General features: G+C 41.7%; 1 protein-coding gene across 4 annotated transcripts in view; it reads left to right on the top strand.

Moving 5' to 3' along the window:
• The first annotated feature begins 497 nt into the window (after nt 1-497).
• LOC134204595 (uncharacterized) overlaps nt 498-13,761 on the top strand; it is a 74,956-nt gene continuing 61,692 nt past the window's right edge. For 3 of the 4 annotated variants that reach the window (XR_009977905.1, XR_009977901.1, XM_062679400.1), the window contains exon 1: nt 498-1,437. Coding sequence is in view for 2 of the 4 variants with exons in the window: in XM_062679400.1 (XP_062535384.1) it covers nt 1,231-1,437 (207 nt within the window). In the remaining 2 variants the exon portion in view is untranslated. The remainder of the gene's footprint in view (nt 1,438-13,761) is intronic. The other variant, XM_062679403.1, reaches the window with a different exon arrangement.

The following is a 13,761-nucleotide window of genomic DNA, read 5'->3' as shown; positions in this document are numbered from 1 at the left end:
TGATGTCTGTCTGTCAGGTCTGTGCCTGTCATTCGTCCGTCATGGTTTCATTCTTTTTTCTCGCTCTCTCATCCCATCTGTTTCTTAAGCAAAACAAAAAATAAATAACTAGGTTGGGAATGTTTATGCTTTTCATTCCTATATAAAAATTGCGAACTTCCTCATTAATTAATTACAAACATGTTCATGCTTCTTTACATTCCTTTTAAAAAATAATAAATTAATTATCTTGATAGGATACCTGTGTGCAAAAACTAGAAGATGTTTACGAAATTTTAGGTAATACAAATGAAAGAATGAGAGCAAAAACAAGCCTCGATCGCGGGCAAAACTGAAAAGGGACGCGAATTTGATCCACGTTCATCGCATGTCAACGCCGCGGCGGTGCATCGTTGTCTTCCTTGTCGCTCTGCAGAGCGTTCCAATCGCGCTCTCCCTCTTTGCGAGTTGCCGTCCACACGTCTACTCGCTGCTCCGCTTTGCAGCAGTGAGAGTTTGTGGTGTGTTGGTGGCGTACAAAAGTGGTAGCTAAAGGTTGCTCCAAAGTGCTCGTGAAAAATTGCAAAATCTGCGGTGAAAAACTGATCAAAGTTTTCCGAATCTATGTGCAAAGTATCGACGGTGTTCCGGGGAAGGTTTTTAATTAGTTTTTCATTACGTTGCAAAGTGCGTTGATGCTAAAACTCGTTTCAAAGTAGGTCGTGGTCGAGGCAAGTTTTTTTTTGGCTACGGTGCGGTGTGGTGGTTCAGGATATTGAACGCCTGCTTTGTCGCGTTTTGTGTGCTCTTGTGCGTCGTCTTTGCTACACATGCTCAGCAGTAGCGAGAGGCATCAGGTACGAAGCGACACGGTCTACTACGATGCTCTTTCCCCCGATGCGGCTGTTCGACGACCGACATTATCCTGCCTAGCGTTGTAGTGAGTAGTCGGACTGGTACGGACTGCGTTGTGCTGTGGCCCATTGCCCAGAGTTTCGAACGAAGCAAGCGAGCGGAGTGTGCAGTGAAGGTAGAGAGAGTTCTTCAGAAAATGAATCCGCTGGGCGTTGTGGAAGATCCGTAGACCGATTTGTATACATTGGTGGTAGTTTTTCGTTTCGCTGGTAGATTTCAAGTTGGCTCTGTTTCCGTGTGTGTTTCCACATAGATGATTTCTGTTCACGGTTCGTTCGTGCGGTAGATACGGTCGGAGTGATTAGGTGCGAGATATTGAACGATCAAGACAACAAAATGGATACTGCAGTAGAAGCAGCTGCTGCCCAAGTGTACGACGATAATGTTACCTCCGGTGAGGACCAATTGGTGGCGCTTGACAAAATGTGTCGCCTATGCTGCTCGGACGGCGAAGTGGACTTGAGTGTGTTGTTTCCGGAAGGTTCCTCTTACCATGCGAATCAGTTGCTGCTCAAAAAGATCTACGAGTGCACTACAGTACAGGTAAGTGCTGCGAGCCCTACTTTGATGGAAGGCAAGACGCCATAGAAATATCGATCCATTTCAAAGCGGATGTAGCAGAGCTGGTAACAGGTCTATGGTTGTTATAAAGAATCTACTGGTGATTTATTCATAGGTCTCTGATGGTGATCTCATTAGTTGTAAGAGTCAATGGCGCTCGAGTATGAAGTAACTTTCATGTTTTGTTTTATGATTACAACATGACATTTACATTATTTTATGTAGGTATATAAATTATTTGACCATTATTAAATTGAAGTCTTTTTTTTAGAGATTCCGAGCATTTAGCAGAGATTAATGCTATTCAATGATCTCAGTATTGGAAGATTTGAATTGATGATAATATTGTTTTGTTTTTGTTAGATACTTTGAATATTCATAGTTTTGGATGTTCATTGGGTAACAATTTCTTCTCTAACTTGATGTAATGGCTCCTCGGATCAGTTTCTTCAAAGGACACATCTATCATCATAACAAACGATGTTATCATTTCCCATGTTAAGAATTAAAAATTTCTTTCACTATCGGTTGCTACATGAAATGATGATAGATGTTATGAAACATTTTCCTTGTAATATTATTCATTAAATAGGTATGATGCCACCAAAAACAGCTGTTTTGTAGCTTTCCAGTTCTTGAGTACATCGCAAGTTCTTCCATTTTGGTTTACGTAATGTCACATTATTATGTAGTATCAAAATACTTCAATAACAATCGTCCTATATTTCAGTAATATAAATATTATTTGAGTATAGATTGTTCCGATGTTCTTCTTCTTCTTCGTATTGGCATTACATTCCCACACTGGATCAGAGCTGCCTCGCAGCTTAGTGTTCATTAAGCACTTCCACAGTTATAAACTGCGAGGTTTCTAAGCCAAGTTACCATTTTTTGCATTCGTATATCATGAAGCTAGCACGATGATAAGTTTATGCCCAGGGAAGTCGAGACAATTTCCAATCCAAAAATTGCCTAGACCGGCTCCGGGAATCGAACCCAGCCACCCTCAGCATGGTCTTGCTTTGTAGCCGCGTGTCTTACCGCACGGAGGGTCCCCGAGGTTGTTATATATCTAATTTAATATCTCTGATGATGCTAAAATAAAGTCACGAGTACATTTTCGGGGCATCCAAAACAGATCTTTAATTATAATATCAGAATGTTATGTGAATGACGAATATGTTTATCGAAATATTACTCTCTAAGGGCAACCTTTTAGTATCAGAGATAATTAGATGACCAAAACATATAGTATTAAGTAGTATTGTCCAAAAGTAAAACGTGGTAAAACCTTGTTTTGTACCTTCCTTGATCTGACTAATAGTTACGTATGTACCTACTACAGGCTAACGTATTATTTAATAAACACACATAAAAAAAATACAAATATTGAACAATAATAGAATATTGTACTTTTTAAAAGAAAATGTTTTAAGAATCTTATGAGTTTTGCGCCCTAGCCAAGGTCACAGACTCACAGGGATTAACGGCACCGAACATTATCATGATATGCATATAACATTTGGAGCTCCTCAATGCATCTCTAATGATTCACAGTGAATCAGCTGCTTGCCAGACTGAGCACCTGATTGTATGTCCCGGCATATTTATCAGGTACAGTCAAACCTCCATGAGTCGATATCGAAGGGACCATCGACTCATGGAAATATCGAGATGAGGAATAGCAAATCTTTGGAAAGCTGTTTGAAGGAACCATCACAGTAACCCAGAAAATATTTTTTAATATGGCATAATTTGCTTCCATGAGTCGATATCGAGTCATAGAACATCGACTCATGGAGGTTTAACTGTATACTGCCTGTAACCGCATAGTTGTCCCATCTTTGTTGTGTTTCCCATTAATATGGGACAGTTATGCGATTACAGGCAGCATACTGCCGCGAATCGCATGTTTGTTCTATATGAATAGAAAACCCATCAAAGATGGGACAGATATACGATTCACGGCAGTATAGCTCTTTAACCCTTATGCGGCCAACAAAAAAAAACACACGTGGATGGCCGACAGGGTACCCGTGTTCCCATAAATTGATATTCTCATAACTTCAACAATTTTCAACCGATTTGGATAATTTTGACAGTTTTGGAAACAGAAACTCATATACTTTTTGCCCATTGTCAAGGTTTACAGCTTTTGTCCATGGTTATACAAGAAATCTTTGAACTAAGGCTTAAGAGTCTACACGCGTAACCAAAGGCCATTCAGCCAGTTTCAAATATGCTACAAGCTCTTTGCGCTTCTTAGAATTGAAGGTGTTCACAGTATATGCTTCGGGTAATGCAAAAATCCCTGAAATGAAGTCTTAGTCATCCGAGAAATCTCTGGAGTAAAGCCTAAAGATCTACTCGCGTAACCAAAGGCCTATTATGCAAATTCAAACACGGTACATGCTCTTTGTGGTACTTAGCATAGAATGCGTTCACAGTATATGTTCCGAGTCATCCAAGAAATCTCTGGAGTAAGGCCTTAAGGTCTACACTTGTAACCATGGGTCTATGGACTTGTCTCAAAAGTGGTACATGCTCTTTGCGCATCTTGAAATCAAATGTGATCACTACATATGTTCTGCGCTATCGAAGAAATCTCTCGGATAAGTCCTCTGGCGCCTTCATTGCATATGTTCACGCGTAACCAGAGATCTTTTAGATTGTTTCAAAACTGGTACATGCCCTTTGTGGTACATAGAATAGAACGCCTTTGTTGCATATGTTCATGGTCATCCAAGAAAACCCTGGAAAAGGCCTTAAGATCTACACGCGTAACTAAAGATCTTTCAGATTTTTTCAAAAGTGTTACATGCCCTTTGTGGTACATAGAATAGATTGCGTCCATTGCATAGGTTCATGGTCATCCAAAAAAAACCCTGGAGTAGGACTTTAAATCTGCATGGGTACCAAGAGATCTTTTGGCTTGTTTCAAAAGTGGTACATGCCCTTTGTGGTATATAGAATAGAATACGTCCATTGCATATGTTTATGGTCTTCCAAGAAAATGCTAAAATAGGCCTCAGGATCTTCACACGTAACCTTTCGGATTGTTTCAAAAGTGGCATATGCCCTTTGTGGTACATAGAATATACCGCTTTCATTGCATATGTTCATGGGTATCCAAGAGAACACTTGAACAATCAGCAAGAACTTCACGCGTAACCAGAGTTCTTTCGGCCTAGTTGAATAGTTATACATGTCTTTTATAGTACGTAGAATAGAATGCACCTATTTTAAATGTTCATGGTCATCCAAGAAAACTCTGAAGTAAGGCATTAGGATCTACACCAGAGATAATTCAGCCTGTTTTAAATTTGGTACATGCCTTTGGGGCCCATGAATAAGAATAGAAATTTATGGAGTTAGACTTCTAGGCTTACACGAATATCTAGAGGGTCTTTAAGGTCACTCCTTACGGAATCCAAGTTTCAAAGTGCTCGCGTTTTCGGGAGCACACCACTCGATACGGAAGCAACGCACAATTGTCATTTTTATTATTCCACACATGCTGCGACGCAGCAAAACTAAATCAACAAAAAATACAGTTGTGTGCCGCCTCCGTATCGATTGGTGTGCCCCCGAAAACGCGAGCACTTTGAAACTTGGATTCCGTGAGGAGTGTCCTTTATCTAATTTTAATATGGTACATGATCTTTGCGATATTAGTTCGTTTTTTCCCTCACGTTCTCGGCGTGAAGTTGTATCGTTCCAATTTATTTACATTTTGCATTTCCAAAGCATAGACAACTTCATATTAGTGATATCAATGAAGTTTGTATACTACCTGGAACCAACAACAACAAGACAACAATAACTACTTGGAATGCTTATATATCAAGATGAGGTTTCACATCTTGTTTATTCTTCAATAACTGCCCAGAGCTAATGACAACAACTTGAACTACTTGAAATGCAAACATATACCAATAGCCTTCCGTTCGTGGGTTGATCTACAGATCATTCCTATATGGAGTTCATAGACTACCTAGTACCATGGCAAAAACAAAAACTACAGCAGACGTTCGATAACTGCAAGTCATTTAACTGCAATTCGATAGTTGCAACAGTTTTACAGTTATCGGACCGCTAAACTTCAAACCTATGTCAGACTCAATGACAGCTGCATTGCGCTGCACATTTAGATGCACTTTTCTAGCATTTGACGTCGATTGACAACCGTTTGACGTTTAGAGTGCGTTGCAGTTATCGAAGGGCATTCGATAACTGAAAAGTAAACATTTTGCAGTTATCGAACGGCTACTGTACTAGGAATGCGTATATTCAATCAGATGAGGTTGACCCGATTTTGTCACTCCCAGATTTTGTCTACCCCTGATTTTGCATAACCCGATTTTATCACGTTTTCGACCCAATTTGCCGCAAACAATAAAGATTTTCATGAAATAACTTTCACTGCCTGTAGCTTATTATGAATCATTCATGAGTACCAGTTAATAAGTTTGTAAGTCTCTTCGACAAAAATACGGATTCCATTCACGTATTTTGCCTTGCCTTCATTACGGAGCCCACGACAATGAAAATAACTACTTAAAATACAAACATATACCAAGAAGGAGTCTCACAACTTGCTTATTTTCAAATAACTGCCTCCATTAAGGAGGTTGATCCATCGACCTTGACTCTATTTCATAGACTACCTGGAGCTCAAGACAACAACAAGAACTACTTGGAATACAAACATATACCAAGATGGGGTCACAAAACTTGTTTATTCTTCGACAACTGCCTCCATTACGGAGATTGATCTACAGAACTTCGGTGGGGTTTGATCCAACGAAACCAGTACGCTAGACAGGTGTTTTCCCTACTAAGCTACGAAGGACCTCCGTCGTCCTCCGCAGCTTAGCGGGTACTGATGAAACCAAACTCACAGCACCGTGCATGTAGCCGAACTCTCGCAATACATTCTCAGAACTAACTCTCTCATATATGTTTTTGTACAATGCCAACCAAGTAGGATGAGTATTTAGTATTATCTGGCTCCTACACACTTGCTTCATCACCAACGGCGCTCGATGAAGTAGGGTTGTGTGAGATTGTGCCAGTAGGTCGTCAGATCCCCACCCGACCACATAAGCGAAGAGAGATCGCCTTTCGAGTTCAGTACATTCAAAGTTAATTGCCTATGTTCCGGGTATTGAGCCATCCGGAGTGGAAATTGATTACTATGTCTGAAACTCGATTATGCATATGCACAACATGTTATAGGTTAAGTTCGGAAAAGGTATTGGAGGAAAACCGCTACCTTCCGTCCCTCCCAGTTGTTCTTCAATAACTGCATCCGTTACGGAGGTTGATTCACCGACCTTGATTCTATGGACTTCGTAGACTACCTGGGCCCACGACAACAACAAGAACTACTTGGAATACAAACATATACCAAGAAAGGGTCACGCTACTTGTTTATTCTTCGATAACTGCCTCCATTACGGAGATTGATCCGAAGATCTTGACTGTATGGAGTTTGTAGACTACCTGGAACTCACGAAAACAACAAGAAATACATAGAATACAAATATATACCAAGAAGGGGTCACACAACTTGTTTATTCTTCAATAACTGCCTCCATTACGGAGGTTGATCCACAGACCTTGAATCTATGGAGTTCGTAGACTACCTGGAGCCCACGATAACAAGAACTACTTGGAATACAAACATATACCAAGAAGAGGTCACAAAACATGTTTATTCTTCAATAACTGCCTCCATTACGGAGATTGATTCGAAGACCTTGACTATGTGGATTTCGTAGACTACCTGGAACTCACGACAACAACAGGAACTACTTGGAATACAAACATATACCAAGAAGGGGTCATGCAACTTGTTTATTCTCCGATAACTGCCTCCATCACGGAGATTGATCCGAAGACCTTGACTGTATGGATTTCGTAGACTACCTGGAACTCACGACAACAACAAGAACTACATGAAAAACAGATATATATACCAAGAAGGGGTCACGCAACTGGTTTATTCTTCGTTAACTGCCTCCTACCTTGACTGTATGGAGTTCGTAGACTACCTGGAATCAATGACAGCAACAAGAACTACTTGGAATGCAAACATGTTTTAAGAAAAGGTCATTGGATGACCCGGAACATATACTGTGAAAGCATTATATGCTAAACACCATAAAGAGCATGTACCGTTTTTGAATTTACACGATAGACCTTTGGTTACGTTAGCAGACCATAAGATCTTATTCCAGGGATTTTTTGAGTGACTTAGGCATTACTCCAGGGGTTTTTGGAGACCCAGAATATATACTGTGAACACCGACTATTCTAAGAAGCGCAATGAGCATGTAATATGTTCGAAACTGGTTGATAGTCCTTCGGTTACGTGTGTAGACTCTTAAGTCTTACTTCAAAGAGTTCTTGTATAACCATGGACAAAAGCTGTAAACCTTGACTATGGGCAAAAAGTATATGAGTTTCTGTTTTCAAAACTGTCAAAATTATCTAAATCGGTTGAAAATTGTTAAAGTTATGAAAATATCAATTTAGTGGAACACTGGTACCCTGTCGGCCATCCACGTGGTAAAAAAATTCAGATGCCCCTCCCCACGTCCCTCCTCACTGTATCAACGTGATTTTCTCACAGACGCTACATTTTATGGAGTTCTTAGATGTCACCGAGTTTCAGCTTTCAGCTATAAAAATTCATTGAAATATCACCACTTGAATTTGAAAAAGGAACACGGGTACCCCGTCGGCCGCATAAGGGTTAAAAATGGAGGATCCTCTAGGGTTCAGTTCATATGTGTAGACTAGACTAGACTAGACTAGGAGGATCCTCTAGGGTTCAGTTCAGTTCAGTTTTATTTTTAGAGTTAAAATCAGGTTAAAATATTTTCAAATAAAATTAGATGGCAATTTAGAGTTATCAGGATTTGCATTAGATTGGAGAGTTCAAAATAGTTTTGTCAATTTATTTTATTGAATCGAAAAAAGCTTAATTAAAAGAATCTGAATTTTGTGACTTAACAATGGATACTTTGTTTACAGACTTTGCGTAGGTTCTGATAAGTTTTAACTTCATAGTGACCCAGAATCCAGCCAAAAAGAATTGATTTAGATTAAACATGAAATAAAATTAAAATATTGAAATAGGGGAACGGTTCGGCACTTCATCCTACCTACCTACCTGATACCTGGCGTATTGTAGAGCTTCATAATCGTCGATCTTGGGCAATGTTCCTCCAGTTTCCCCGAACATTCAGGGTCCTTAGGTCCGATTCCACCGCGTGCAGCCAACGTGTTCGTGGCCTTCCACAAAGTCGCCGGTTTCTATCTGGTTCTGTGTTAAATATTGTTTTCGCTATTCTTTCTTCCGACATTCGCACGAAGTGACCAGCCCACTGAAGTCTTCCGTATTTTATACGATTCACAATATGACCTTCTCTGTGTACTTGATGCAGCTCACGATTCATGCGTCTGCGCCACACATAATTTTCTAGTTTCCCTCCGAGTATTGTACGCAGCACTTTTCGCTCGAAAACCTCGAAAGCACTCCGGTCCGCCTATTTTAATGCCCATGCTTCATGTCCATAAAGGGCCACTGGTAAAATCCGAGTTTTGTATAGAGCATCCATCTGCATGTTGCGGGACCTAAGCTGGTTACGTTATCCGTAAAAGGCCCTATTCGCAGCAGCAATACGTATTTTCACTTCACGGGAGACGTCTTGTCACATGTCACAAGCGTGCCAAGGTAAACAAATTCTTCAACAACTTCAAGCATTACCTCAACACCAACACCACTAGGTCTTCTTCTATCTCTATCTGTCACCATGTACATTGTCTTGGTAGAATTAATGGTTAAGCCTATCCTCGCCGTCTCCCTCTTCAGTGCATCACCCTGCTTCAATCCGCCTAAGGTCACAAACGAGGTTGACACTTCGTCTGCAATCCGGATACTTGATTTCGAGCCATCCAGCGTTGCAAGTATCAGTCTAATCAGTTTCGCCAGAAAACCACTTTTCACTGAATCGTACGCTGCTTTGAAATCAGATGGTAAGTCTGCAAGTTGTACTCCCGGAATTTATCAAGGATCATCCGCAGGCTAAACATCTGATTCATCGTTGATCGGCCCTCACGAAAACCTGCCTGGTATTCGCCGACGAAGGAATCCTCAAGCGGTCTCAGTCTGTTGAACAGGATACGCGACAGGATTTTGTACGCCGAGTTCAGAAGGGTAATCCCTCTGTAATTGGCACTCTCTAGTCTGTGCCCTTCCTTATAGATTAGGCATATGGGGCCATCCAACCAGCCGGCAGGCAGTTCTTCATCCTCCCATATTTTCTGGATAATGTGGTGAATTGATTATTGCAGCTGCTCGGGATCTCGTCCTTCCCAGTAGCTTTACTGTTTTTCAGCTCGTTTATAGCCTTCTTTACCCCGTCCAGCGTTGGTGGTTCCACAGCTTGACCGCCGCAGACTATGTCCATCCTGCTCCTTAACACACCTTAATTTCCACCGTTCAACAAATCTTCGAAGTGCTCCTTCCATCTGGCTGCCACCATAGTCTTGTCTGTCAGCAAATTCCCCTCTCGGTCATTGCACATGGCGGACACTGGCGCAGTCTTATGGTGATTATACAATCAAGCCATGTGGTGAATTTTAAATTCACCACACGGTTTTATACTGCTATTATCAAAAGTTCAAATCTAGCGTAAAAATTATCGTACAATGCTGATATTGAAGTCGATTGTTTAGCATGAGTAAGCAAACAATCTACGGATGTTTCATCCCCATGGGCGTTGTGGTTCTCTCAATTCGTGCTCTTGGAAAATCACTAGAAAAAACACGTGGCTTCCAAGATGGCCGATTTGTGGCTTTGTTGTATAACCACCTTATGCCGCGCGCCATTGCACTATGGGAAAAAAGGTGGCCATTAATGGACAAATTTACTATCTCCAATTTCTCTAATTTATAACTCATATGAAAGTATATACCCAAGAGAATAGGAAAATATTGAAGCGCTATGTTTATTCAGTCAAAAGATATTGGCTAACGAAGTAAAAAAAGCTGATAAAAATAAAAAAAAAATCCTTACTTTGATTTGTAGGGGAAAAGACGGTTTTGGCAGGTTTTGTTCTACAGTCAAACCTCCATGAGTCGATGTTCTATGACTCGATATCGACTCATGGAAGCAAATTATTCCAAATCAAAAAATATTTTCTGGGTTACTGTGATGGTCCCTCCAAAGAGCTTTCCAAAGATTTCTTATTCCACATCTCGATATTTCCATGAGTCGATGGTCCCTTCAATATCGACTCATGGAGGTTTGACTGTATTATTGTCAGGGGGGTTTTTGTAGACAAAATTTTATTAAATTTGGTCACAATATTCTTTGATATACAAAGAATGTTTAGGCCAAATTTGAGCATAATCAATCATATAAAACCCCCCTGACAACAATGAACAAAACCTGCCAAAGCCGTCATTCCCCCTATGTTATGAAGTCAATTTTTCTTATTTCTTAAATTCGCAAAGGCGGCCCTTGCTTTCTTGGTCCATGCGCCTATGTCGATCTTGGTACCGCCGTCTGACGCCATTTGGTTACCAAGATATTGGAAGCTTTCAACATTCTCCGCTGGTTGTCCGTCTACTGTGAAACTGGAAGGGGTCACCGTGTTTACATCCAACGATTTGGTATTGTTGACGTTGATAACAGCCTGTCGAAGAGGAGCGCTCGACAAGGTCGTTGAGCTTACTCTGCATATCAGAGCGCCGTTGCGCGAGGAGTGCAACGTCATCAGCCAAATCTAAGTCGTTCAGGTCTCCATAGCTATAGGCTGCCATAACAGCCCGCGATTTGGTTCAAGGTCAATCGCATCTTCCAGATTCTCGTTGATTACAATGAGGAACAGTAACAGTAACATAATAGAATACATCCTTTCCTCACACCAGCTACGACCCGGATAGGGACGGACAATACCCTATTGTGCAGCGCTCTACACGAAAAGGCCTTGTACTTTGCCTCGATTAGGCCGATGATTTTCTTAGGAACCCCCTTGCGTCTCAGGGCGCCCCACATATTCTCGTGATTGAGACGGTCGAAAGCTTTTTCGTAGTTAATGATTGTTTTCGCTGGTGGCGATGAAGGCATTCTTGATGGCGGCCCATTGGTCTTCCACGCTGCCACCTTCCGGAATATCTACAGCTCGCGTTTCCAGTTCTTCAACGAAGGATCGTTTCACCGTGGCATCTTCCAGTCAGCGTGTGTTGAATCGTCGTCCAACTCTTTTCTCCTGCTGACGAATCCGCGCAATGCGCAGGCGTATTTCGCCAATGAGAAGGTGATGATCAGACGCGATATCGGCACTACGTTTATTCCGTACTTCAAGAAGGCTCCGTTTCCATTTTCGACTGGTGCAGATGTGGTCGATTTGATTTTCTGTAAAGCCGTTACGGGAGACCCACGTGACCTTGTTAACCGGTCGATGAGGGAAGAGCGATCCCCCGATCACCATGTCGTTAATACAAAATTCTGCGAACAGCTCTCCGTTTTCGCTCATTTCTCCGAGACCATGGCGTCACATAATGCGCTCATGGTTCGAGTTGTCGGATCCGATCTTCGCATTGAAGTCGCCCAAACAGATCTTGATATCACCCTTCGGAATATTATCTACGACGGCATTGAGTTCTGTAGAAGTTCTCTTTGTCTTGCAGATCGGCAGCATCGGTTGGCGCATAACATTGGATTATAGTAAGGTTTCGGACCCGTGTTCTAAATCTGGCAACAATTATCCTTCCACTTATAGGTTCCCACTTCATAAGCGCAGAGTGTGCCTGAGCGCTTAGTAGAAAGCACCTCGTAAACCAGAGTATAGCAGAACTTGTCCCGACGGCGTTCTGTGTTCTCCAAAGTTTGGCCAACGGTCTTCACTCAGTCCCAGGATATCAAGCTTCATGCGGCGTGCCTCATTGGCAAGTTGTGCCAATTTACTCTGCTGGGCTAGGGTTAAAACATTCCATGTTCCTATTCGTGTCCGTTGTTTCGCGCTAAGAGTCGTCGCCGTTAAATCAGTCCGTATTCTTTCATTATCGGATTCTCGAACAAATTCATGTTTTGGGAACAGTAGGTTGTTGGCCCAAGGTTCCCTATCCACCGGGATGGGGATGCCATCTTAGGTATAGCTTCCGGGGAATAGCATTTCATACTCAGCCGCTGGATGCCAGAACAGACGTTGTTGGAGCCGCACCTCCTTGGTGAACAGACGCTCGATCAGTCAGGTCAAATTTGTTTAAAGTCCCACCCAACACCAGAACTAGGCTAGTACGCTTTGAGAGGCACACGGTCGCTTTGATAGGGCCTGCTTGGGGACACATGCAGCTTTTTATAGAAGTTCAACAGAGCCCGCTGTCGAATCCCACCACATCCTAGGCAGACCCCACAGAACGCACCCTCTCACTCTAGCTGATGTCAGAAGGACAACAGTGCCCAGGATACACTACCAGCTAAGTACGCAACCCTTAGCTGGCGGTCAATTGTCATCGGAAGACCCGTGGAAGCGTGAGTATTGGAACTTGTGAGGACCAGAGCTATGTTAGGCGCTCCTCCCCTTACCTGTCAATCTACCATTTCGTAGCCCATGCTCCGAAGGATGTTTATTATCGACGTCATTTCGTGCCATATCGACTGTAGTTACAACTTGGAGATGGATTTATGCTGCAGATTATTTAATGAAATATGTTCTTTTTTCGACTTCAATTTCAATAGATTTTTGCCTTTCTCGTACAACAAAGTTGTACCAGAAAGCTATAATTTCACTCCAAAAGCCAAATTTTGATAGAAGGCTCGGAGACCCATAGTGTTATATACCAATCGACTCAGCTCGAAAAGCTGAGCACATGTCTGACTGTGTGTGTGTGTGTGTGTGTGTGTGTAGCCCCGGGAATTTTTTATTGTTAAACACGTTTCATATAGAAGGACTTGACCGATTCGAGTGCAACTAGTTTCATTCGACGGAGAAACTTTCCTAGTTGGACACTATTGTTTTTGTTTGCTAATATCTCATGCGGTTTGAATAATATTTCTATTTTTCTTTTATCAAATACGTTGTGTACATGCACATTTTAAATCATTAATCAATTTAGCCGTGACGCAATCCATTACTCTCATAGTTGAGTAATTCTTGAGTAGCGTGATAAAATCGCATCAAAGCTATTAACCGCCTATATGTAGGCAATTTACGTTGCATTTACCATACTAATTCGAATTCAACACATTGAATCGAGAAAGGCATAATCACCACAGGGGGATAAATT

Source organism: Armigeres subalbatus, chromosome 1 (genome assembly GCF_024139115.2).
Source record: "Armigeres subalbatus isolate Guangzhou_Male chromosome 1, GZ_Asu_2, whole genome shotgun sequence".
In the NCBI taxonomy this organism is placed as follows: domain Eukaryota; kingdom Metazoa; phylum Arthropoda; class Insecta; order Diptera; family Culicidae; genus Armigeres; species Armigeres subalbatus.
This window is presented reverse-complemented; position numbering and strand designations above follow the sequence as displayed.